The sequence below is a fragment of the Nerophis lumbriciformis genome, linkage group LG26 (genome assembly GCF_033978685.3).
Source record: "Nerophis lumbriciformis linkage group LG26, RoL_Nlum_v2.1, whole genome shotgun sequence".
NCBI lineage: Eukaryota > Metazoa > Chordata > Actinopteri > Syngnathiformes > Syngnathidae > Nerophis > Nerophis lumbriciformis.
This window is the reverse complement of record NC_084573.2, coordinates 4,183,689-4,211,498: the sequence shown is the minus strand read 5'-3', so window position 1 is coordinate 4,211,498 and position 27,810 is coordinate 4,183,689. Positions and strand designations below refer to the sequence as shown.

Genomic DNA, 27,810 nt, shown 5'->3' with positions numbered 1-27,810 from the left:
GCAATTTTTGTTATACTTAACTAATATTTTGTAACCAAAATCATTATTTTCTTGATTTATACAGAATTATTTTGTAGGATTAAACTAATATTTTTGTGTTAATATTATTAATTATGTTCTTGTTTGGTGCAGTTTTATTTTGTTAAACTAAATTAATACATTTGTAATTTATTCTAAATTCATATTTTTTGTTTTGTGCAATTTTTGTTATACTTAACTAATATTTTGTAATCAAAATCATTATTTTCTTGATTTATACAGAATTATTTTGTAGGATTAAACTAATATTTTTCTGTTGAAATATTCAGTATGTTCTTGTTTGGTGCAGTTTCATTTTGTTAAAACTTAACTAATTTATTTGTAATTCAAATATACATTCATATTTTCTTATTTTGTGCAATTTTTGTTATACTTAACTAATATTTTGTAATTAAAATGATGATTTTCTTGATTTATACAGAATTATTTTGTAGGATTAAACTAATATTTTTGTGTGGAAATATTCAGTATGTTCTTGTTTGGTGCAGTTTCATTTTGTTAAAACTTAACTAATTTATTTGTAATTCAAATATACATTCATATTTTCTTATTTTGTGCAATTTTTGTTATACTTAACTAATATTTTGTAATCAAAATCATTATTTTCTTGATTTATACAGAATAATTTTGTAGGAATAAACTAATATTTTTGTGTGGAAATATTCAGTATGTTCTTGTTTGGTGCAGTTTTATTTTGTTAAACTAAATTAATACATTTGTAATTTATTCTAAATTCATATTTTTTGTCTTGTGCAATTTTTGTTATACTTAACTAATATTTTGTAATCAAAATGATGATTTTCTTGATTTATACAGAATTATTTTGTAGGATTAAACAAATATTTTTGTGTTGAAATATTCAGTATGTCCTTGTTTGGTGCAGTTTCATTTTGTTGAAACTTAACTAATTCATTTGTAATTAAAATATACATTCATTTTTAATTGTTTTGTGCAATTTTTGTTATACTTAACTAATATTTTGTAATTAAAATGATGATTTTCTTGATTTATACATAATTATTTTGTAGGATTAAATTAATATTTATGTGTTGAAATATTATTCAGTATGTTTTTGTTTCATGGAGTTTTATTTTCCTAAACTAATATATTTATAATTAAATACCAATTTATATTTTTTAGTTTTGTGCAGTTTTTGTTATACTTACCGGTAACTAATACAGAATTATTTTGTTGGATTTAACTAATATTTTTGTGTGGAAATATTATTCAGCATGTTTTTGTTTGGTGCAGTTTTTTTTTTGTTAAACTAAACTAATATATTTGTAATTAAATATAAATTCACATTTCCTTGTTTTGTGCATTTTGTTTGTTAGCCTAATGTAATATTTTTTATCATTTTTCTTTTCCATGCAGCATTATTTAGTTGTATGTATAACACAACAATATTATATCATATTATTATATGAAACTATTGCATTTTTGAATTCCTACCAAACATATTCTGTTCGTATCTGGAAGGCGCCAGATGCGGGGTCCCAGAATGCAGTTCCAGGCTCTTCTGGACACGTTGGTGCTCACGGACAAGGGGGCCCGTTTTGAAGTGCTGGAAGCAGGAAGTCAGGTGAACTGAAAATAGTTCATATTTACTCAAGTGTTTGTCCCTAAAAACAATATTTGTGAAAGACATTATTAAGATGATGTTGACTTTTTGGTGGAATGAACAGCTTTCCATCAAAAGTCAACATTTGTTTTGTAATACATTGATTCATTCATTCATTCATCCCCTGAGGGATTTGATGGGGGGGGGGGGGATTATTTTCCAACTACTTGTGTTGTTGTTGTTGTCAGACCAAGCTGCAAAAAGTCAGTGTTCAAAAACAAGAAAACAAAATACAAAAATGAGGGGTATTTTACTTGAACTAAGCAACATTATCTGCCAATAGAACAAGAACATTTGGCTTGTCAAGACTTTCCAAAACAAGTAAAATTAGCTAACCTCAATGAACCCCAAAAATACCTTAAAATAAGTATATTCTCACTAATAACAAGTGCACTTTTCTTGGTAGAAAAAAAGAGACCTTTTTGCTCAATATGTTGAAAAATATTCTTAAATGAAGTAAATGCTAGTGCCATTATCTTGACATAATGATATGCGCTCGGCGTCATGATTTTTTTTTTCATGCTTGAAATAAGAAATGATGACTTTAAAAAAGTAGTTTTATACTTGTGCATACCTGCCAACTTTTGAAATCAGAAAAAAACCTAGTAGCCAGGTTAAAATGTTGCTAAAACCATCACTTTTCTATCAGTCACAGTGACTTTTCAAAACAAAAATATTACGGCAAAAATCATATGGGTTGATTGACATGTTTATTCTGTAAGCTAACTTCAATAGTTTGAAATTATTTTGACAGTTAATGCCAGTTATCCTGTCAACCTTTCACAAGACTTCAATTTGTTAATTGGAAGTATAAACACTTTTTACAGTAAACAAATGGTAAAACAGTACTAAACAATTCCATTAAAAAAAAAATTGGTGTCATTATTAATTTTCTGTCCAAGCTTGTATAATCTACTGCCTTGTTCAATTGTAAAAAATATTCTGTGCCTAAAATTCACATTTCTATCACAATTATCATAGTGTAAACATGGTAAGCTAACTTCATTAAAATGAATAGTCCTGTCAATAGCATGGAATTACAATTCAAATGTAGTTTTTTTGTAAGCCTTTCAAAAGAATTCAAAATTAATGAAAATTAATTGAAGCCATCAGACACTTGAAAAGTGGCACATCACATCTCTAATGTAATCATTTGAACTTTTCAACAGAAATAGCTCTGCAAAAATATTAAGGACATACTTCTGTATTTTGATAGTTATGCTGTCAACATTTAACAAGATTTCTTCAACTTGGACTTGAAAGCATAAATAGTATCAACACTTTTAACAGTATAACAGTACTAAACAATTCCAATAGATAACATTGGTGTCATTACCTTTTTGTGGCTAAAATCCGAAAAACGTTGAAAGTTTTCCACTTGTATCGCTAGCAACGGCATTAGACTTGTGTTCTTTTGTCCCAACGTGGTCTTTTACATCGCTAATTCCTCCGTGTCCGATTGAAAAATCTTGTCTGCACAAGGTGCAATTCGCGTAGTTTTCACCCTTTTTGGAACGGATAATTATTCCCGGATAGGCTTTTGAATATTCTTCACGGAATGACTGCAGTTTTCTTTTCGGTTTAAGACTCGTTTGCCATTTTTCTCCGGCTGATTCCATGATCGTTCGCTCGTTTGGAAACAATGGCAACTGGTGCCTCGTGCTTGGCAGCGGTGCTATAAATAGCCTCGCGCATGGCATTCGGAATGGCTCGATAGGAAGTTACGGGAAGCAGCGTCGATTGTCATTGTTGTTACGCGATTTCGTGAATAAAACTTAAAAAAAAATTGTTTTTATAATTAATGAAAAACCGTATTTTTTATCACTGCAACCATAACCCGGAATAGGTTGATGAAAACCGTACTAATTACGGGAAAACTGGAGTAGTTGGCAGGTATGCTTGTGAGTGTTGATGACACAGCTTTGCAACACTTGATTAATGATAAATGGGTTGTACTAAATCAGCAGCGTCGTTCAAAAAAGCTTTTATCAATTACGCCAAATAGCGAAAGTGAAACCGCTTCTATCAAGACATGATCTTGAGAAATTAATCCACGCCTTTATCTCGACTCGTCTTGATTATTGTAATGCCCTGTATGTTGGCATTAGCCAGGCCTCCCTCGCCCGCCTGCAGCTCGTGCAGAACTCTGCTGCTCGTCTGCTAACACAGACCCGCAGACGTGAGCACATCACCCCTATTTTAGCGTCCCTTCACTGGCTCCCTGTGCGTTACCGAATACATTTTAAACTCCTTTTATTTGTTTTTAAATGTCTAAACAACTTCGCGCCAACCTATCTCTCCGACCTCCTTCAGCCTTACTGCCCCACCCGATCCTTAAGATCAGCCGATCAGCTGCTGTTGACGGTCCCCGACACAAGGCTGAAGCTTAGAGGTGACAGAGCTTTCGCCGTTGCTGCTCCCAAGCTCTGGAACGACCTACCCCTGAGTGTTAGACAAGCCTCCTCTCTTCCTGTTTTTAAATCTCTCTTAAAAACATACTTTTATCCCATGGCTTTTAACACTGAGTGATATCCATCCTGCAATGGCGCCCCATAATACACCTGCTGTGATCCTGTTTTTATTTTTTTATTAATTCTATTTTAATTATTTATTTTTTATCGTGTTCTGTTTGTGTTGTGTTGTGTTTGCTCGGTACTCGTTTTATCTTTTAACCTGCTCATTGTACAGCACTTTGGCTACCCCTGTGGTAAATTTTAAATGTGCTCTATAAATAAAGTTGATTTGATTTGATTTGATACTTGTATAGCGCTTTTCTACCTTCAAGGTACTCAAAGCGCTTTGACACTACTTCCACATTCACCCATTCACACACACATTCACACACTGATGGAGGGAGCTGCCATGCAAGGCGCTAACCAGCAGCCATCAGGAGCAAGGGTGAAGTGTCTTGCTCAGGACACAACGGACATGACGAGGTTGGTACTAGGTGGGGATTGAACCAGGGACCCTCGGGTCGCGCACGGCCATTCTTCCACTGCGCCACGCCGTCCCTATGCTCACATACGTACATAGGTACCTACGTTCCCACATACATACACAAATACAGTACATATTTACCTACCTAATGTTCGTACATCCACACGCACATTCAATATACAAACATACACATACACATACTGTACATATACATTCACTGTACAAACACATATACACATTCTGTACATATACATTCATTGTACAAACACATATACACATTCTGTACATATACAAGTACATATGCATACTTACACTCATGCACATAATCACGTTTCATCAAACATATATTAACGTTGTTGCCCTAGGGTAAACTGGGTGTAACACATGGCACACTGACAAAGCTTAACCTATTGTGACTATAACAATCTACAAGGTTAATGTAGGTTGCTTCTCTTTCTCCCCCTCCATTTTTCTGCATTCCTTCGTATCTCAAGTTATCATGACGTATATGTATTGTTGCATTTGAACAACTGTATTGTTGATAATAAAGGTAAATTATTGGTATTGTTCATTATCAATAGCGCTATTTCTATTGGTATTTGTATTGATCCATTTGTAGTGTAATAATGCTCATTGTCATTTCTGTATTATTTTTTATTTTTCGCTAACTGCTTATTTGCTATTACTTTTACCATCATATTTGTACATGTCATATTTGCTGATGTTGCTCTATTGTTGTTGTTGTTGTTGTTTGCTGTTGTTGTTTTTGTCTCTCTGTCTAATCCCCCTCTTGTCCCCACAATTTCCCCCTCTGTCTTCTTTTTTTTTCTCTTTCTATCCCCTCCTGCTCCGGCCCGGCTGCACTAAATGATAATATAAATACATTTAATAAAGTCAAATACAAATAAGGCAACAAGAGAAGTATCCTACACTTCTCTTTTGTAAAGTAAATCTGAACAGCCGACATGGGCATCTACATCAACTATATGATTTGCCTGAGAAGCTGGACAGGACACAAAAAAAAAAAAAAAAAAAAAAAAAAAAAGGACATACTTCTGTATTTTGGTAGTTATGCTGTCAACATTTAACAAGATTTCTTCAACTTGGACTTGAAAGCATAAATAGTACAAACACTTTTAACAGTATAACAGTACTAAACAATTCCAATAGATAACATTGGTGTCATTACCTTTTTGTGGCTAAAATCCAAATTTATTCTATCAGATTGATCATACTGCCAAAATGATATGGTATTTGTTTTTTTGTCCCAACGTGGTCTTTTACATCGCTAATTCCTCCGTGTCCGATTGAAAAATCTTGTCTGCACAAGGTGCAATTCGCGTAGTTTTCACCCTTTTTGGAACGGATAATTATTCCCGGATAGGCTTTTGAATATTCTTCACGGAATGACTGCGGTTTTCTTTTCGGTTTAAGACTCGTTTGCGATTTTTCTCCGGCTGATTCCATGATCGTTCGCTCGTTTGGAAACAATGGCAACTGGTGCCTCGTGCTTGGCAGCGGTGCTATAAATAGCCTCGCGCATGGCATTCGGAATGGCTCGATAGGAAGTTACGGGAAGCAGTGTCGATTGTCATTGTTGTTACGCGATTTCGTGAATAAAACTTTAAAAAAATTTGTTTTTTTAATTAATGAAAAAACTTGTTTTTTATCACTGCAACCGTAACCCGGAATAGGTTGATGAAAACCGTACTAATTACGGGAAAACTGGAGTAGTTGGCAGGTATGCTTGTGAGTGTTGATGACACAGCTTTGCAACACTTGATTAATGATAAATGGGTTGTACTAAATCAGCAGCGTCGTTCAAAAAAGCTTTTATCAATTACGCCAAATAGCGAAAGTGAAACCGCTTCTATCAAGACATGATCTTGAGAAATTAATCCACGCCTTTATCTCGACTCGTCTTGATTATTGTAATGCCCTGTATGTTGGCATTAGCCAGGCCTCCCTCGCCCGCCTGCAGCTCGTGCAGAACTCTGCCGCTCGTCTGCTAACACAGACCCGCAGACGTGAGCACATCACCCCTATTTTAGCGTCCCTTCACTGGCTCCCTGTGCGTTACCGAATACATTTTAAACTCCTTTTATTTGTTTTTAAATGTCTAAACAACTTCGCGCCAACCTATCTCTACCACCTCCTTCAGCCTTACTGCCCCACCCGATCCTTAAGATCAGCCGATCAGCTGCTGTTGACGGTCCCTGACACAAGGCTGAAGCTTAGAGGTGACAGAGCTTTCGCCGTTGCTGCTCCCAAGCTCTGGAACGACCTACCCCTGAGTGTTAGACAAGCCTCCTCTCTTCCTGTTTTTAAATCTCTCTTAAAAACATACTTTTATTCCATGGCTTTTAACACTGAGTGATATCCATCCTGCAATGGCGCCCCATAATACACCTGCTGTGAACCTGTTTTTATGTTTTTATGTTTTTATTAATTCTATTTTAATTATTTATTTTTTATCGTGTTCTGTTTGTGTTGTGTTGTGTTTGCTCGGTACTCGTTTTATCTTTTAACCTGCTCATTGTACAGCACTTTGGCTACCCCTGTGGTAAATTTTAAATGTGCTCTATAAATAAAGTTGATTTGATTTGATTTGATACTTGTATAGCGCTTTTCTACCTTCAAGGTACCATATTTTCCGCACTATAAGGCGCACCTAAAAACAACACATTTTCTCAAAAGCTGACAGTGCGCCTTATAACCCGGTGCGCTTTATTACGATTCATTTTCATAAAGTTTCGATCTCGCAACTTCGGTAAACAGCCGCCATCTTTTTTCCCGGTAGAACAGGAAGTGCTTCTTCTTCTACGCAAGCAACCGCCAAGGAAAGCACCCGCCCCCATAGAACAGGAAGCGCTTCTTCTTCTACTGTAAGCCACCACCCGCCCCCGGAAGAAGAAGAAAAAACGCGCGGATATCACCGTACGTTTCATTTCCTGTTTACATCTGTAAAGACCACAAAATGGCTCCTACTAAGCGACAAGGATCCGGTTCATAAAAAGACGCAATCTCTCCATCCGCACACGGATTACTACCGTATTTCACAGCAACTGATATTCCTGTGAACCGCACTGTGGAACGGGAGCACGTACGGTGAATATTCGCACCACAGGGAATGAGAAGTCATCCTTCACTGTGGTTCTAGCTTGCCATGCTAACTTCCACCCATGGTGATATTCAAAAGGAAGACCTTGCCAAAAGAGACCTTTCCAGCCGGCGTCATCATAAAAGCTAACTCGAAGGGATGGATGGATGAAGAAAAGATGAGCGAGTGGTTAAGGGAAGTTTACGCGAAGAGGCCGGGTGGCTTTTTTCACGCAGCTCCGAAGGCGAACACACCTTCACTAAGACGGGCAGACAGCGCCGGACGACATACGCCAACATTTGCCAGTGGATCGTAAATGCCTGGGCAGATATTTCGGTCACAACTGTGGTCCGAGCTTTCCGGAAGGCAGGATTCACAGAACAACAGCGACACTGACTCCGATGACTTCGACGAGACGGAACCGGCCATTTTGGATACCACGCTTGCGCAACTTTTCAATTCGGACACCGAAGACGAAGAATTCGAAGGATTTACGAATGAAGAATAACTTCAGAAGGTGAGCGCTATGTTTATTTTGTGTGTTGTGACATTAACGTTCGAGCAACATTATGTTGCTATTGCTCTACACCATTTTGAATTTTACTATGTTTGTGATTGCACATTTGCGTACATTTTGGGACAGAGTTGTTAGAACGCTGGTTTTCAATATATTATTAAAGTTTGACTGAACTATCTGACTGCTTTTTTGACATTCCCTTTAGCGCAGCGTAGGCGCGGCTTATAATCCGGGGCGGCTTATTGGTGGACAAAGTTATGAAATATGTAATTCATTGAAGGTGCGGCTAATAATCCGGTGCGCCTTATAGTGCGGAAAATACGGTACTCAAAGCGCTTTGACACTACTTCCACATTTACCCATTCACACACACATTCACACACTGATGGAGGGAGCTGCCATGCAAGGCGCTAACCAGCACCCATCAGGAGCAAGGGTGAAGTGTCTTGCTCAGGACACAGCGGACATGACGAGGTTGGTGCTAGGTGGGGATTGAACCAGGGACCCTCGGGTCGCGCACGGCCATTCTTCCACTGCGCCACGCCGTCCCTCTTGTTATTCTAGTTTCAAGCATGTTTTACTCAATATAGGTCATCAAATCTCAGCTGTAATATCTTACTGAGATCATTTAGGACCAAAACACTTAAAACAAGTAAAACACTCTAACATAAAATCTGCTTAGTGAGAAGAAAGATTTTATCAGACAGAAAATAAGCAAATATCACCCTTATTTGACATATTTCATCTTACTTAGATTTCACTTTTTGCAGTGTACCTTGTTGACTTGTGTTGTTGTTGTCAGTCAAAGCTGCTGGCGTGTGTGTCACCTTGTTGACTTGTGTTGTTGTTGTTGTTGTCAGACCAAGCTGCTGGCGTGTGTGCCACCTTGTTGACTTGTGTTGTTGTTGTCAGTCAAAGCTGCTGGCGTGTGTGTCACCTTGTTGACTTGTGTTGTTGTTGTTGTTGTCAGACCAAGCTGCTGGCGTGTGTGTCACCTTGTTGACTTGTGTTGTTGTTGTTGTTGTCAGACCAAGCTGCTGGCGTGTGTGCCACCTTGTTGACTTGTGTTGTTGTTGTTGTTGTCAGACCAAGCTGCTGGCGTGTGTGTCACCTTGTTGACTTGTGTTGTTGTTGTTGTTGTCAGTCAAAGCTGCTGGCGTGTGTGTCACCTTGTTGACTTGTGTTGTTGTTGTTGTTGTCAGACCAAGCTGCTGGCGTGTGTGTCACCTTGTTGACTTGTGTTGTTGTTGTTGTTGTCAGTCCAAGCTGCTGGCATGTGTGTGTCACCTTGTTGACTTGTGTTGTTGTTGTTGTTGTCAGTCCAAGCTGCTGGCGTGTGTGTCACCTTGTTGACTTGTGTTGTTGTTGTTGTTGTCAGTCCAAGCTGCTGGCATGTGTGTGTCACCTTGTTGACTTGTGTTGTTGTTGTTGTTGTCAGTCCAAGCTGCTGGCATGTGTGTGTCACCTTGTTGACTTGTGTTGTTGTTGTTGTTGTCAGTCCAAGCTGCTGGCATGTGTGTGTCACCTTGTTGACTTGTGTTGTTGTTGTTGTTGTCAGTCCAAGCTGCTGGCGTGTGTGTCACCTTGTTGACTTGTGTTGTTGTTGTTGTTGTCAGTCCAAGCTGCTGGCGTGTGTGTCACCTTGTTGACTTGTGTTGTTGTTGTTGTTGTCAGACCAAGCTGCTGGCGTGTGTGTCACCTTGTTGACTTGTGTTGTTGTTGTTGTTGTCAGACCAAGCTGCTGGCGTGTGTGCCACCTTGTTGACTTGTGTTGTTGTTGTTGTTGTCAGACCAAGCTGCTGGCGTGTGTGTCACCTTGTTGACTTGTGTTGTTGTTGTTGTTGTCAGTCAAAGCTGCTGGCGTGTGTGTCACCTTGTTGACTTGTGTTGTTGTTGTTGTTGTCAGACCAAGCTGCTGGCGTGTGTGTCACCTTGTTGACTTGTGTTGTTGTTGTTGTTGTCAGACCAAGCTGCTGGCGTGTGTGTCACCTTGTTGACTTGTGTTGTTGTTGTTGTTGTCAGACCAAGCTGCTGGCGTGTGTGCCACCTTGTTGACTTGTGTTGTTGTTGTTGTTGTCAGACCAAGCTGCTGGCGTGTGTGTCACCTTGTTGACTTGTGTTGTTGTTGTTGTTGTCAGTCAAAGCTGCTGGCGTGTGTGTCACCTTGTTGACTTGTGTTGTTGTTGTTGTTGTCAGACCAAGCTGCTGGCGTGTGTGTCACCTTGTTGACTTGTGTTGTTGTTGTTGTTGTCAGACCAAGCTGCTGGCGTGTGTGTCACCTTGTTGACTTGTGTTGTTGTTGTTGTTGTTGTCAGACCAAGCTGCTGGCGTGTGTGTCACCTTGTTGACTTGTGTTGTTGTTGTCAGACCAAGCTGCTGGCGTGTGTGTCACCTTGTTGACTTGTGTTGTTGTTGTTGTTGTCAGACCAAGCTGCTGGCGTGTGTGTCACCTTGTTGACTTGTGTTGTTGTTGTTGTCAGACCAAGCTGCTGGCGTGTGTGTCACCTTGTTGACTTGTGTTGTTGTCAGTCAAAGCTGCTGGCGTGTGTGTCACCTTGTTGACTTGTGTTGTTGTTGTCAGACCAAGCTGCTGGCGTGTGTGTCACCTTGTTGACTTGTGTTGTTGTTGTTGTTGTCAGTCCAAGCTGCTGGCGTGTGTGTCACCTTGTTGACTTGTGTTGTTGTTGTTGTTGTCAGTCCAAGCTGCTGGCATGTGTGTGTCACCTTGTTGACTTGTGTTGTTGTTGTTGTTGTCAGTCCAAGCTGCTGGCATGTGTGTGTCACCTTGTTGACTTGTGTTGTTGTTGTTGTTGTCAGTCCAAGCTGCTGGCATGTGTGTGTCACCTTGTTGACTTGTGTTGTTGTTGTTGTTGTCAGTCCAAGCTGCTGGCGTGTGTGTCACCTTGTTGACTTGTGTTGTTGTTGTTGTTGTCAGTCCAAGCTGCTGGCGTGTGTGTCACCTTGTTGACTTGTGTTGTTGTTGTTGTTGTCAGACCAAGCTGCTGGCGTGTGTGTCACCTTGTTGACTTGTGTTGTTGTTGTTGTTGTCAGACCAAGCTGCTGGCGTGTGTGCCACCTTGTTGACTTGTGTTGTTGTTGTTGTTGTCAGACCAAGCTGCTGGCGTGTGTGTCACCTTGTTGACTTGTGTTGTTGTTGTTGTTGTCAGTCAAAGCTGCTGGCGTGTGTGTCACCTTGTTGACTTGTGTTGTTGTTGTTGTTGTCAGACCAAGCTGCTGGCGTGTGTGTCACCTTGTTGACTTGTGTTGTTGTTGTTGTTGTCAGACCAAGCTGCTGGCGTGTGTGTCACCTTGTTGACTTGTGTTGTTGTTGTTGTTGTTGTCAGACCAAGCTGCTGGCGTGTGTGTCACCTTGTTGACTTGTGTTGTTGTTGTCAGACCAAGCTGCTGGCGTGTGTGTCACCTTGTTGACTTGTGTTGTTGTTGTTGTTGTCAGACCAAGCTGCTGGCGTGTGTGTCACCTTGTTGACTTGTGTTGTTGTTGTTGTCAGACCAAGCTGCTGGCGTGTGTGTCACCTTGTTGACTTGTGTTGTTGTCAGTCAAAGCTGCTGGCGTGTGTGTCACCTTGTTGACTTGTGTTGTTGTTGTCAGACCAAGCTGCTGGCGTGTGTGTCACCTTGTTGACTTGTGTTGTTGTTGTTGTTGTCAGTCCAAGCTGCTGGCGTGTGTGTCACCTTGTTGACTTGTGTTGTTGTTGTTGTTGTCAGTCCAAGCTGCTGGCATGTGTGTGTCACCTTGTTGACTTGTGTTGTTGTTGTTGTTGTCAGTCCAAGCTGCTGGCATGTGTGTGTCACCTTGTTGACTTGTGTTGTTGTTGTTGTTGTCAGTCCAAGCTGCTGGCATGTGTGTGTCACCTTGTTGACTTGTGTTGTTGTTGTTGTTGTCAGTCCAAGCTGCTGGCGTGTGTGTCACCTTGTTGACTTGTGTTGTTGTTGTTGTTGTCAGTCCAAGCTGCTGGCGTGTGTGTCACCTTGTTGACTTGTGTTGTTGTTGTTGTTGTCAGTCCAAGCTGCTGGCATGTGTGTGTCACCTTGTTGACTTGTGTTGTTGTTGTTGTTGTCAGTCCAAGCTGCTGGCGTGTGTGTCACCTTGTTGACTTGTGTTGTTGTTGTTGTTGTCAGACCAAGCTGCTGGTGTGTGTGTCACCTTGTTGACTTGTGTTGTTGTTGTTGTTGTTGTCAGACCAAGCTCCTGGCGTGTGTGTCACCTTGTTGACTTGTGTTGTTGTTGTTGTTGTTGTCAGACCAAGCTGCTGGCGTGTGTGTCACCTTGTTGACTTGTGTTGTTGTTGTCAGACCAAGCTGCTGGCGTGTGTGTCACCTTGTTGACTTGTGTTGTTGTTGTTGTTGTCAGACCAAGCTGCTGGCGTGTGTGTCACCTTGTTGACTTGTGTTGTTGTTGTTGTCAGACCAAGCTGCTGGCGTGTGTGTCACCTTGTTGACTTGTGTTGTTGTCAGTCAAAGCTGCTGGCGTGTGTGTCACCTTGTTGACTTGTGTTGTTGTTGTCAGACCAAGCTGCTGGCGTGTGTGTCACCTTGTTGACTTGTGTTGTTGTTGTTGTTGTCAGTCCAAGCTGCTGGCGTGTGTGTCACCTTGTTGACTTGTGTTGTTGTTGTTGTTGTCAGTCCAAGCTGCTGGCATGTGTGTGTCACCTTGTTGACTTGTGTTGTTGTTGTTGTTGTCAGTCCAAGCTGCTGGCGTGTGTGTCACCTTGTTGACTTGTGTTGTTGTTGTTGTTGTCAGTCCAAGCTGCTGGCGTGTGTGTCACCTTGTTGACTTGTGTTGTTGTTGTTGTTGTCAGTCCAAGCTGCTGGCATGTGTGTGTCACCTTGTTGACTTGTGTTGTTGTTGTTGTTGTCAGTCCAAGCTGCTGGCATGTGTGTGTCACCTTGTTGACTTGTGTTGTTGTTGTTGTTGTCAGTCCAAGCTGCTGGCGTGTGTGTCACCTTGTTGACTTGTGTTGTTGTTGTTGTTGTCAGACCAAGCTGCTGGTGTGTGTGTCACCTTGTTGACTTGTGTTGTTGTTGTTGTTGTTGTCAGACCAAGCTCCTGGCGTGTGTGTCACCTTGTTGACTTGTGTTGTTGTTGTTGTTGTTGTCAGACCAAGCTGCTGGCGTGTGTGTCACCTTGTTGACTTGTGTTGTTGTTGTCAGACCAAGCTGCTGGCGTGTGTGTCACCTTGTTGACTTGTGTTGTTGTTGTTGTTGTCAGACCAAGCTGCTGGCGTGTGTGTCACCTTGTTGACTTGTGTTGTTGTTGTTGTCAGACCAAGCTGCTGGCGTGTGTGTCACCTTGTTGACTTGTGTTGTTGTCAGTCAAAGCTGCTGGCGTGTGTGTCACCTTGTTGACTTGTGTTGTTGTTGTCAGACCAAGCTGCTGGCGTGTGTGTCACCTTGTTGACTTGTGTTGTTGTTGTTGTTGTCAGTCCAAGCTGCTGGCGTGTGTGTCACCTTGTTGACTTGTGTTGTTGTTGTTGTTGTCAGTCCAAGCTGCTGGCATGTGTGTGTCACCTTGTTGACTTGTGTTGTTGTTGTTGTTGTCAGTCCAAGCTGCTGGCGTGTGTGTCACCTTGTTGACTTGTGTTGTTGTTGTTGTTGTCAGTCCAAGCTGCTGGCGTGTGTGTCACCTTGTTGACTTGTGTTGTTGTTGTTGTTGTCAGTCCAAGCTGCTGGCATGTGTGTGTCACCTTGTTGACTTGTGTTGTTGTTGTTGTTGTCAGTCCAAGCTGCTGGCGTGTGTGTCACCTTGTTGACTTGTGTTGTTGTTGTTGTTGTCAGACCAAGCTGCTGGTGTGTGTGCCACCTTGTTGACTTGTGTTGTTGTTGTTGTTGTTGTCAGACCAAGCTCCTGGCGTGTGTGTCACCTTGTTGACTTGTGTTGTTGTTGTTGTTGTTGTCAGACCAAGCTGCTGGCGTGTGTGTCACCTTGTTGACTTGTGTTGTTGTTGTCAGACCAAGCTGCTGGCGTGTGTGTCACCTTGTTGACTTGTGTTGTTGTTGTTGTTGTCAGACCAAGCTGCTGGCGTGTGTGTCGCCCTGCAAGAACCACACAGTGAGGATTGTCATCGACGAGCTGGAGCCCATCAAAGCGCGCTACCGAGTGCAAGACGTGCTCACCCAGGAGCCGCAGTGTGAGAGGTGAGGACGCCCCCCTAGGTCGTCTGCCTCGGCCTTTGACCCGGTGTGTGTGTGTGTCGGGCAGGTTGAGAGTGGTCCGGCGAGACGGAGACTCGGCGACCATCTCGTGGGCTCTGGGGCGGGCCGCGTGCCGCGTGTGGCGACGGCCCTTCGGCGTGGAGATCCTGTGCGAGGGCCAGGCGGTCGTCACCTTCAACCCTCAGAGCAAGCTGTGGTTCGAGGCGCTGCGGGGACCTCCCGAGTGAGACCTCTTCTTTCTCATCTTATTAGGGCCCGCATTGGCCCATTGCAAAATGCAATGGGACATAAGGACCTATTGTATTTGTAAGGTTTTATTCAAAACTCACCAAATTTTACACACACATCAGTAATATACGGCAAAACTTTTTATCAAAAAACCAAACACCAAAACTCAAAATTGCGCTCTAGCGCCCCCTAGGAAGAAAAAAACTAGACTGCCTGTAACTCTCACTAGGAAGGTCGAAGAGACATGAAACAAAAACATTCATGTAGGTCTGACTTAGACCTACATTTCATAATAGTACATTCTCGGGCTAAAATCAACAGGAAGTTGGCAATTCCCCCTTCAAGACAAAAAAGTACTAAAAACAGTCACTTTTGCCTCTTTGAGCTGTAATTTGACCCTCTTAACATGCTCACCAAACTGAACACACACATCAGGACTGGCAAAAATTGCGATCTAATAAAAAAAAACCTAATCCCAAATTTAAAAATTGCGCTCTAGAGCAATTTTTGAATAAAATGGAGAAAAAAACTGCTCCTCGAAAGAAAAAAATGACAAAACTGCCTGTAACTCCCACTGGGAAGGTCGAAGAGACATGAAACAAAAACCTTTATGTAGGTCTGACTTAGACCTATCTTTCATAATAGTACATTCTCGGTGCTAAAATCAACAGGAAGTTGGCAATTCCCCCTTCAAGACAAAAAAGTACTAAAAACAGTCACTTTTGCCTCTTTGAGCTGTAATTTGACCCCCTTAACATGCTTCAAAACTCACCAAACTGAACACACACATCAGGACTGGCAAAAATTGCGATCTAATAAAAAAAAACCTAACCCCAAATTTAAAAATTGCGCTCTAGAGCAATTTTTGAATAAAACGGAGAAAAAACTGCTCCTCGGAAGAAAAAAATGACAAAACTGCCTGTAACTCCCACTGGGAAGGTCGAAGAGACATGAAACAAAAACCTTTATGTAGGTCTGACTTAGACCTATCTTTCATAATAGTACATTCTCGGTGCTAAAATCAACAGGAAGTTGGCAATTCCCCCTTCAAGACAAAAAAGTACTGAAAACAGTCACTTTTGCCTCTTTGAGCTGTAATTTGACCCTCTTAACATGCTTCAAAACTCACCAAACTGAACACACACATCAGGACTGGCAAAAATTGCGATCTAATAAAAAAAAACCTAACCCCAAATTTAAAAATTGCGCTCTAGATCAATTTTTGAATAAAACGGAGAAAAAACTGCTCCTCGGAAGAAAAAAATGACAAAACTGCCTGTAACTCCCACTGGGAAGGTCGGAGAGACATGAAACAAATACCTCTATGTAGGTCTCACTTATACCTACATTTCATAAAATTGACAACCCCCAGCAAAAATCAACAGGAAGTTTGCTATTCCCCCTTCAAAACAAATTTTTTTGTAAAAACCGGTCACCTTTCTTCAAAATCTATCTCCTCTGAGCGCGTTTGTCGTTTCGGCTTCAAACTAACACAGGACAGAGATTACACCCTTGTGATTAAAAGTATAGATGGGATTTTTAATACCTGCTCCGGTTTTGATTTTATGACCCTTCAAAGACCCGCTGCGCTGATGCTGCTGCGCTGCTGTTTTTTTTTAAGATGGCTGCTTAAAAGCAGGAAGCACCAACGTGCCCACACAATGCAGACAAGGTAGGTACACTAGACAAAAGTCTTGGGACACTTCAGACTAAACGTGTTTAAAAAGACTAAACTACTCAGTGGCCTAGTGGTTAGAGTGTCCGCCCTGAGATCGGTAGGTTGTGAGTTCAAACCCCGGCCGAGTCATACCAAAGACTATAAAAATGGGACCCATTACCTCCCTGCTTGGCACTCAGCATCAAGGGTTGGAATTGGGGGTTAAATCACCAAAATGATTCCCGGGCGCGGCCACCGCTGCTGCCCACTGCTCCCCTCACCTCCCAGGGGGTGATCAAGGGTGATGGGTCAAATGCAGAGAATAATCTCGCCACACCTAGTGTGTGTGTGACAATCATTGGTACTTTAACTTTTTTAGACAAAAGTATTGGGACACTTAGGACTAGCACCTGCCAAATACGCGGGCCCGACCAACGCTGCTTGCAGCTTTAATTCCAAAATGGAATGCATTCCTTTTTTTGTCCTCAAAATTCTACACCACAATTGTAGAAAAAAAAGTGAAAATTTTGCAAATATATTTAAACTAAATAAAAATCACATGTACATAAGTCGCCATCATGGACGCCCCTGCTTATTTCAGCAAGACAACGCCAAGACTCGGCCTGGTTCCAACCCAGGCCGAGTCATACCAAAGACTATAAAAATGGGAGTTATTACCTCCCTGTTTGGCACTCAGCATCAAGGGTTGGAATTGGGGGGTTAAATCACCAAAAATGATTCCCGGGCGCAGCCACCGCTGCTGCTCACTGCTCCCCTCACCTCCCAGGGGGTGGGAACAAGGGAGATTGGGTCAATAATTTCGCCACACCTAGTGTGTGTGTGTGTGGTACTTTAACTTTAACAACAGCGTGGCTTCGTACTAAAAGAGTGCGGGTTGTCACGACTTGGACTATGGCGTGGTTTGTTCTCCCGAGGTGCAAAAGATTTGGACCATACGTGGCGTGAAGGGGAATACATGATTTATTTAAACACTATAACTACAAACAAAAGGCGCGCACAGGGGCGGAGGTAGTGATGGGTCCGGCAACACCGATGCATCGGCGCATGCGTCGAGCTCATAGAGCAAAACCCTGTGTCGGTTTTAGAAAGTCACGTGACCGATCATGAGCTGTTTTGGTCACGTGACCGATACGCCAACTGTGTCGCCTCCTCTGTGCCCTGTGAGCGGCTCTTTTCTACAGCCGGAGAAATAATAACTAAGAAGAGAAAGTGTCTAAAATTGAATACGTCGGAAAAACTTTTTTTTTTTTTTTTTTTTTTATAAAAATGTGTAAAAATAAATAAATAATAATTTCCAGGTCCACAAGCATCCTCATTCACAACACGTTCTCTTAGATTTCCATGTTATGATACATGTTCACATTATTTATTGACTGTATCTAAAAAAGACAAAAAATATATTTTTTATTTAAATGAAGATATGCAATAATCCTAAATGAAATACAATGACTTGGTTTATATTATTGTATATACTAGGTCAGTGGTTCTCAACCTTTTTTCAGCAATGTACCCCCCTGTGAATTTTTTTTAAATTCAAGTACCCCCTAATCAGAGCAAAGCATTTTTGGTTGAAAAAAAAAAAGATGAAGTAAAATACAGCACTATGTCATCAGTTTCTGATTTATTAAATTGTATAACAGTGCAAAATATTGCTCATTTGTTGTGGTCTTTCTTGAACTATTTGGAAAAAAAGATATAAAAATAGCTAAAAACTTGTTGAAAAATAAACAAGTGATTCAATTATAATTAAAGCTGCAAGCAGCGTTGTTCGGGCCCGCGTATTTGGCAGGTGCTAGTCCTAAGTGTCCCAATACTTTTGTCTACTTTTAGTCTGAAGTGTCCCAAGACTTTTGTGTAGTGTACCTACCTTGTCTGCATTGTGTGGGCATGTTGGTGCATCCTGCTTTTAAGCAGCCATGTTGAAAAAACAGCACCGCAGGAGCATCAGTGCAGCGGGTCTTTGAAGGGTCATAAAATCAAAACCGGAGCAGGTATTACGAATCCCATCTATACTTTTAATCACAAGGGTTGTATCTCTCACCTGTGTTAGTTTGAAGGCGAAACGACAAACGCTCTCAGAGGAGATAGATTTTGAAGGAAGGTGACCGGTTTTTCCAAAAAAATTGTTTTGAAGGGGGAATAGCAAACTTCCTGTTGATTTTTGCTGGGGGTTGTCAATTTATGAAATGTAGGTCTAAGTGAGACCTACGTAGAGGTATTTGTTTCATGTCTCTCCGACCTTCCCAGTGGGAGTTACAGGCAGTTTTGTAGTTTTTTCCTTCCGAGGAGCAGTTTTTTGTCAGTTTTATTCAAAAAATTCTGTAGAGCGCAAATTTTGAATTTGGGGTTAGGTTTTTTTATTAGATCACAGTTTTTGCCAGTCCTGATGTGTGCGTTCAGTTTGGTGAGTTTTGAAGCATGTTAAGGGGGTCAAATTACAGCTGAAAGAGGCGAAAGTGACTGATTTTACTAAAATTCAGTGTTGAAGGGGGAATAGCAAACTTGCTGTAGATTTTTGCCCGAGAAAATAAATTAAAAAAATTTAAGTCTAAGTGAGACCTACATAGAGGTTTTTGTTTCATGTCTCTACGACATTCGTACGGGGAGTTAGAACAAGTTTACTAGGTAGGGGGCGCTAGAGCGCAATTTTGAGTTTTGGGGTTTGGTATTTTTACCAAAGAGTTTTGTTCGCGTTTTTTTATGTGTGCGTCAAATTTGGTGAGTTTTGAAGCATGTTAAGGGGGTGAAAGTAGTGCGCAAAGCTGCGGAAGAATAAAGAAAGAATAAAGAATAAAAAACCTTAGAAATTCAATAGGTCCTTATGTCCCATTGCATAAGGACTCCCTGTGGGAGTCCTTTTGCAATGGGCCACTGCGGGCCCTAAAAAGATTTCTACACCTAGAAGTAATCGTCAACTTAAAGTGCCCTCTTTGGGGATTGTAATAGAGATCCATCTGGATTCATCAACTTAATTCTAAACATTTCTTCACAAAAAAATAAATCTTTAACATCAATATTTATGGAACATGTCCACAAAAAAATCTAGCTGTCAACACTGAATATTGCACAGTTCTTTATGACAGACATTTTAGTGACAAACCTGAGCTTGTGCTTCACTGAGTTTATGAACTTACATTCATATTTTGTTCAAGTATTATTCAATAAATATATTTATAAATGATTTTTGAATTGTTGCTATTTTTAGAATATTTAAAAAAAATCTCACGTACCCCTTGGCATACCTTCAAGTACCCCCAGGGGTACGCGTACCCCCATTTGAGAACCACTGTACTAGGTCATAAAATCAGTGTCAGTTGAGTCGGTCCATAGGTTGCCTGTAGGGATTTTTAATGTCCAGCAGATGTCAGTATTTAGTGACACAGTATCGACACAGTATCAATACAGTTTTGCAATGTGTCGAAACGCTTCATGACGCCTCATCAACCCATCACTACTACAAACAAAAGATCAAACAAAAGGCGTACAGTCTAGTGATGGGTCCGGCAACACCGATGCATCGACGCATGCGTCGAGCTCATAGAGCGAAACCCTGTGTCGGTTTTAGAAAGTCACGTGACCGATCATGAGCTGTTTGGGTCACGTGACCGATACGCCAACTGTGTCGCACTGACGCCTCCTCTGTGCCCTGTGAGCGTGTCTTTTCTACAGCCGGAGAAATAATAACTAAGAAGAGAAATCGTCTAAAATGTAATACGTCGGAAAAAACTTTTTTTTTTTTTTTTTTTGTATAAAAATGTGTAAAAAATAAAATAAAAAAAATTCCCAGTCCACAATCATCCACAACACGTTCTCTTAGATTTCCATGTTATGATACATGTTCACATTATTTATTGACTATCTAAAAAAGATAAAAATATATTTTTATGTAAATGAAGATATGATCCATCCATCCATCCATCCATCCATCTTCTTCCGCTTATCCGAGGTCGGGTCGCGGGGGCAGCAGCCTAAGCAGGGAAGCCCAGACTTCCCTCTCCCCAGCCACTTCGTCCAGCTCCTCCCGGGGGACCCCGAGGCGTTCCCAGGCCAGCCGGGAGACATAGTCTTCCCAACGTGTCCTGGGTCTTCCCCGCGGCCTCCTACCGGTCGGACGTGCCCTAAACACCTCCCTAGGGAGGCGTTCGGGTGGCATCCTGACCAGATGCCCGAACCACCTCATCTGGCTCCTCTCCATGTGGAGGAGCAGCGGCTTTACTTTGAGCTCCCCCCGGATGGCAGAGCTTCTCACCCTATCTCTAAGGGAGAGCCCCGCCACCCGGCGGAGGAAACTCATTTCGGCCGCTTGTACCCGTGATCTTGTCCTTTCGGTCATAACCCAAAGCTCATGACCATAGGTGAGGATGAGAACGTAGATCGACCGGTAAATTGAGAGCTTTGCCTTCCGGCTCAGCTCCTTCTTCACCACAACGGATCGATACAGAGTCCGCATTACTGAAGACGCCGCACCGATCCGCCTGTCGATCTCACGATCCACTCTTCCCTCACTCGTGAACAAGACTCCGAGGTACTTGAACTCCTCCACTTGGGGCAAGATTTCCTCCCCAACCCGGAGATGGCACTCCACCCTTTTCCGGGCGAGAACCATGGACTCGGACTTGGAGGTGCTGATTCTCATCCCAGTCGCTTCACACTCGGCTGCGAACCGATCCAGCGAGAGCTGAAGATCCTGGCCAGATGAAGCCATCAGGACCACATCATCTGCAAAAAGCAGAGACCTAATCCTGCAGCCACCAAACCAGATCCCCTCAACGCCTTGACTGCGCCTAGAAACTCTGTCCATAAAAGTTATGAACAGAATGGGTGACAAAGGGCAGCCTTGGCGGAGTCCAACCCTCACTGGAAACGTGTCCGACTTACTACCGGCAATGCGGACCAAGCTCTGGCACTGATCATACAGGGAGCGGACCGCCACAATCAGACAGTCCGATACCCCATACTCTCTGAGCACTCCCCACAGGACTTCCCGAGGGACACGGTCGAATGCCTTCTCCAAGTCCACAAAGCACATGTAGACTGGTTGGGCAAACTCCCATGCACCCTCAAGGACCCTGCCGAGAGTATAGAGCTGGTCCACAGTTCCACGACCAGGACGAAAACCACACTGTTCCTCCTGAATCCGAGGTTCGACTATCCGGCGTAGCCTCCTCTCCAGTACACCTGAATAGACCTTACCGGGAAGGCTGAGGAGTGTGATCCCACGATAGTTAGAACACACCCTCCGGTTCCCCTTCTTAAAGAGAGGAACCACCAATGAAGATATGAAATAATCCTAAATGAAATACAATGACTTGGTTTATATTATTGTATATACTAGGGCAGGGGTCACCAACGCGGTGCCCGCGGTCACCAGGTAGCCCGTAAGGACCAGATCAGTCGCCCGCTGGCCTGTTCTAAAAAATAGCTCAAAGAGCAGCACTTACCAGTGAGCTGCCTCTATTTTTTAAATTGTATTTATTTACTAGCAAGCTGGTCTCGCTTTGCTCGACATTTTTAATTCTAAAAGAGACAAAACTCAAATAGAATTTGAAAATCCAAGAAAATATTTTAAAGACTTGGTCTTCACTTGGAATAAGCGGTAGAAAATGGATGGATGGATGGGTCTTCACTTGTTTAAATAAATTCATTTATTTTTTTACTTTGCTTCTTATTACTTTTAGAAATACAATTTTAGAGAAAAAAAAATACAACCTTAAAAATGATTTTAGGATTTTTAAACAAATATACCTTTTTACCTTTTAAATTTCTTCCTCTTCTTTCCTGACAATTTAAATCAATGTTCAAGTAATTTTTTTATTGTAAAGAATAATAAATATTTTAGCTTCTGTTTTTTCGACGAAGAATATTTGTGAAATATTTCTTCAAACTTACTATGATTAAAATTCAAAAAAAATATTCTGGCAAATCTAGAAAATCTGTTGAATCAAATTTAAATCTTATTTCAAAGTGTTTTGAATTTCTTTTAAAATTTTTGTTCTGGAAAATCTAGAAGAAATACTGATTTGTCTTTGTTAGAAATATAGCTTGGTCCAATTTGTTAAATATTCTAACAAAGTGCAGATTGGATTTTAACCAATTTAAAACATGTCATCAAAATTCTAAAATGTATCTTAATCAGGAAAAATTACTAATGATGTTCCATAAATTATTTTTTTTAATTGTTTCAAAAAGATTCAAATAAGCTAGTTTTTCTCTTCTTTTTGTCGGTTAACTTTTGAATTTTAAAGAGTCGAAATTGAAGATAAACTATGTTTCAAAATGTTATTTTAATTATTTTCGTGTTTTCTCCTCTTTTAAACCGTTCAATTAAGTGTTTTTTTCATCATTTATTCTCTACAAAAAACCTTCCGTAAAAGGAAAAAAAGATGTACGACGGAATGACAGACAGAAATACCCATTTTTTTATATATATAAATTTATTTATTTAGCTATTTTTGTTTAAATCACACTTACGTGTAACTTACAAATGACAATATATTTACTTATTTAAGTGTGTATCAAACTGGTAGCCCTTCGCATTAATCAGTACCCAAGAAGTAGTTTTTGGTTTCAAAAAGGTTGGTGACCCCTGTACTAGGGCATCAAATCAGTGTCAGTTGAGTCGGTCCATAGGTTGCCTGTAGGGATTTTTAATGTCCAGCAGATGTCAGTATTTAGTGACACAGTATCAATACAGTTTTGCAATGTGTCGAAGCGCTTCATGAGGCCTCATCAACCCATCACTAGCAGAAACTATGAACAATTAAACAAAACTTGGAAACTATGGCTTGAATAAAGAAAACTTACTTGGATGAAAAAACAGCATGAAAAAGCGTGTGGAGAGTATAAATGCGGGGATGTCGTCAGAACGACAAACTGGAAACAATGAACTTAAATACTATAGACATGATTAACAAAAACAGGTGCGTGACTCAAAACGTGAAACAGGTGCGTGACGTGACAGGTGGAAAACTAATGGTTGCTATGGTGACAAACAAGAGTGCACAATGAGTCCAAATGTGGAACAGGTGAAACTAATGGGTAATCATGGAAACAAGAACAAGGGAGTGAAAAGCCAGAAACTAAAAAGTCCAATAACTAAATAAAACATGACTAAGACAAAAACATGATCACACAGAGATGACACGGGTACTAGACTGGCCTGCCTGTAGTCCAGACCTGCCTCCCATTTTGAAGGCTAAAATAGCTTACATCAAGCAAGAATGGGAAAGAATTCCACTTCAAAAATGTGTCTCCTCAGTTCCCAAACCTTTACTGAGTGTTGTTAAAAGGAAAGGCCATGTAACACAGTGGTAAAAATGCCTTTTTTGCAATGTGCTGCTGCCATAAAATTCTAAGTTCATGATTATCTTAAAAAAAATGAAGTTTCTCAGTGAGAACGTTACATATCTTGTCTTTGCAGTCTTGAATATAAGTTGAAAAGGATTTGTTGTATTCTCTTTTTATTTACCATTTACACAACGTGACAACTTCACTGCTTTTGTGTTTTGCAACCTTGTTTCAAAGTCAGTTTTAGAGGAGATGTCCGTATAATCAACGTTGTATCAATGTCTTGTGCCTGCTGGAGTGAATACTCCTTTAAAAAATTTATTTGGTGTGTTTTTCCCCCCCCCTAGGGCAACGGCCGCCACGGAGGTAGCGTACACACCAGTGAAGCCCGGCCGGACATGTTCTTTATTTACTCATACTAATGTTCTCACCTCTCACATAGCCTGAGGAGGACGATCTATGGAGAGAGACCTTCCGCACCTTCGTGGACATCAAAGCAAACGGTTTGTCCTTCAGTTCAACTGTCATGTCACTCATATGACGACTGGTGCACAGTAAAACAATCCTACAGGAAACAAACATCACACATTAGGAAGATAATCGAATAAAACTTAACGAATGTAAACATTAAAAGGACAAAATCTAACTGTTAAAAAAGTAGGATAAAACAGTGACAGTTGAAAATGGTGCACAGTAAAACAATCCTACAGGAAACATCACACATTAGGAAGATAATTGAATAAAACTTTATGAATATAAACAATAAAATGACAAAATGTAACAGTTAAAATAGAGGGATAAAAACAGTGACAGTTGAAAATGGTGCACAGTAAAACAATCCTACAGAAAACAAACATCATACATTAGAAAGATAATGAATATGAACATTAAAACGACAAAATCTAAAAGTTAAAATAGTGGGATAAAAACAGTGACAGTTGAAAATGGTGCACAGTAAAACAATCCTACAGGAAACAAACATCACACATTAGGAAGATAATCAAATAAAACTTAATGAATGTAAACATTAAAATGACAATATTTAACAGTTAAAATAGAGGGATAAAAACAGTGACAGTTGAAAATGGTGCACAGTAAAACAATCCTACAGAAAACATCACACATTAGGAAGACAATCGAATAAAACTTAATGAATATAAACAATAAAATGACAACATTTAACAGTTAAAATAGAGGGATAAAAACAGTGACCGTTGAAAATGGTGCACAGTAAAACAATCCTACAGAAAACAAATACCACACATTAGGAAGTTATTCCAATAAAACTTAATGAATATAAACATTAAAATGACAAAATCAAACAGTTAAAATAGTGGAATAAAAACAGTGACAGTTGAAAATGGTGCACAGTAAAACAATCCTACAGAAAACATCACACATTAGGAAGATAATTGAATACAACTTAATGAATATAAACAATAAAATGACAAAATTTAACAGTTAAAATAGAGGGATAAAAACAGTGACAGTTGAAAATGGTGCACAGTAAAACAATCCTACAGAAAACAAACATCACACATTAGGAAGATAATCGAATAAAACTGAATGAATATAAACATTAAAAGGACAAAATCTAACTGTTAAAAAAGTAGGATAAAACAGTGACAGTTGAAAATGGTGCACAGTAAAACAATCCTACAGGAAACAAACATCACACATTAGGAAGATAATCGAATAAAACTTAATGAATATAAACAATAAAATGACAAAATTTAACAGTTAAAATAGAGGGATAAAAACAGTGACAGTTGAAAATGGTGCACAGTAAAACAATCCTACAAAAAACAAATATCATACATTAGAAAGATAATGAATATGAACATTAAAACGACAAAATCTAACAGTTAAAATAGTGGGATAAAAACAGTGACAGTTGAAAATGGTGCACAGTAAAACAATCCTACAGGAAAAAAACATCACACATGAGGAAGTTATTCGAATAAAACTTAATGAATATAAACATTAAAATGACAAAATCTAACAGTAAAAATAGAGGGATAAAAACAGTGACCGTTGAAAATGGTGCACAGTAAAACAATCCTACAAAAAACGAACATCATACATTAGAAAGATAATGAATATAAACATTAAAATTACAAAATCTAACAGTTAAAATGGTGGGATAAAAACAATGACAGTTGAAAATGGTGCACAGTAAAACAATCCTACAGGAAACAAACATCACACATTAGGAAGATAATCGAATAAAACTTAATGAATATAAACATTAAAAGGACAAAATCTAACTGTTAAAAAAGTAGGATAAAACAGTGACAGTTGAAAATGGTGCACAGTAAAACAATCCTACAGGAAACAAACATCACACATTAGGAAGATAATCGAATAAAACTTAATGAATGTAAACATTAAAAGGACAAAATCTAACTGTTAAAAAAGTAGGATAAAACAGTGACAGTTGAAAATGGTGCACAGTAAAACAATCCTACAGGAAACATCACACAATAGGAAGATAATTGAACAAAACTTAATGAATATAAACAATAAAATGACAAGATTTAACAGTTAAAATAGAGGGATAAAAACAGTGACAGTTGAAAATGGTGCACAGTAAAACAATCCTACAAAAAACAAACATCATACATTAGAAAGATAATGAATATGAACATTAAAACGGCAAAATCTAAAAGTTAAAATAGTGGGATAAAAACAGTGACAGTTGAAAATGGTGCACAGTAAAACAATCCTACAGGAAACAAACATCACACATTAAGAAGATAATCGAATAAAACTGAATGAATGTAAACATTAAAAGGACAAAATCTAACTGTTAAAAAAGTAAGATAAAACAGTGACAGTTGAAAATGGTGCACAGTAAAACAATCCTACAGGAAACATCACACATTAGGAAGATAATCGAATAAAACTTAATGAATACAAACAATAAAATGACAAAATTTAACAGTTAAAATAGAGGGATAAAAACAGTGACAGTTGAAAATGGTGCACAGTAAAACAATCCTACAAAAAACAAACATCATACATTAGAAAGATAATGAATATGAACATTAAAACGACAAAATCTAAAAGTTAAAATAGTGGGATAAAAACAGTGACAGTTGAAAATGGTGCACAGTAAAACAATCCTACAGAAAACATCACACATGAGGAAGATAATCGAATAAAACTTAATGAATGTAAACATTAAAAGGACAAAATCTAACTGTTAAAAAAGTAGGATAAAACAGTGACCGTTGAAAATGGTGCACAGTAAAACAATCCTACAGGAAACATCACACATTAGGAAGATAATTGAATAAAACTTAATGAATATAAACATTAAAAGGACAAAATCTAACTGTTAAAAAAGTAGGATAAAACAGTGACAGTTGAACATGGTGCACAGTAAAACAATCCTACAGAAAACATCACACATTAGGAAGATAATCGAATAAAACTTAATGAATATAAACAATAAGATGACAATATTTAACAGTTAAAATAGAGGGATAAAAACAGTGACAGTTGAAAATGGTGCACAGTAAAACAATCCTACAGAAAACATCACACATTAGGAAGATAATCGAATAAAACTTAATGAATATAAACAATAAGATGACAATATTTAACAGTTAAAATAGAGGGATAAAAACAGTGACAGTTGAAACAATCCTACAAAAAACAAACATCATACATTAGAAAGATAATGAATATGAACATTAAAACGACAAAATCTAAAAGTTAAAATAGTGGGATAAAAACAGTGACCATTGAAAATGGTGCACAGTAAAACAATCCTACAGGAAACAAACATCATAATCGAATAAAACCTAATGAATACAAAAATTAAAATGACAAATACCCAAGTCCAGCACAACATCCTTCAATAAAAAAGTGACAGTCTAAAACAGATCACACTTTAAAGAGGTACCGACTTACATTTGTGTCAAAGTTAGCTGAATGTGCGTCGAAGCTCAGAATTTTTGGCGTTTCCGGAAGCTCATGCTCTGCCTTTTACCAGCGCGGCCGACCCTGAACTCTGACTGGCAGGTTCCTAAAGCCCTCCCCTTAGAATGAGCACAGGACCTGCTGTATGACCATTGAAGTATCGTTAAAGATGTAATTTTGTGGTGTAGGCCCCAGCAGCATCGGTGCCGACCTGCGTCTCCATGGATTCCAGCACGTGTACGGAGTGCCGGAACACGCCGACAGTCTGCGCCTGGCGGACACCAGGTCCTGCCTGACCTACA

General features: G+C 39.8%; 1 protein-coding gene across 1 annotated transcript in view; it reads left to right on the top strand.

The window, feature by feature from the left end:
- Positions 1 to 1,531: 1,531 nt before the first annotated feature.
- ganc (glucosidase, alpha; neutral C) overlaps positions 1,532 to 27,810 on the top strand; it is a 72,647-nt gene continuing 46,368 nt past the window's right edge. Inside the window, exons 1-6 of the mRNA XM_061986818.1 lie at positions 1,532 to 1,621; positions 14,243 to 14,370; positions 14,435 to 14,611; positions 16,404 to 16,419; positions 24,024 to 24,084; positions 27,697 to 27,793. Of these exons, the coding sequence (XP_061842802.1) occupies positions 1,541 to 1,621; positions 14,243 to 14,370; positions 14,435 to 14,611; positions 16,404 to 16,419; positions 24,024 to 24,084; positions 27,697 to 27,793 (560 nt within the window). The 5' untranslated portion in view covers positions 1,532 to 1,540. The remainder of the gene's footprint in view (positions 1,622 to 14,242; positions 14,371 to 14,434; positions 14,612 to 16,403; positions 16,420 to 24,023; positions 24,085 to 27,696; positions 27,794 to 27,810) is intronic.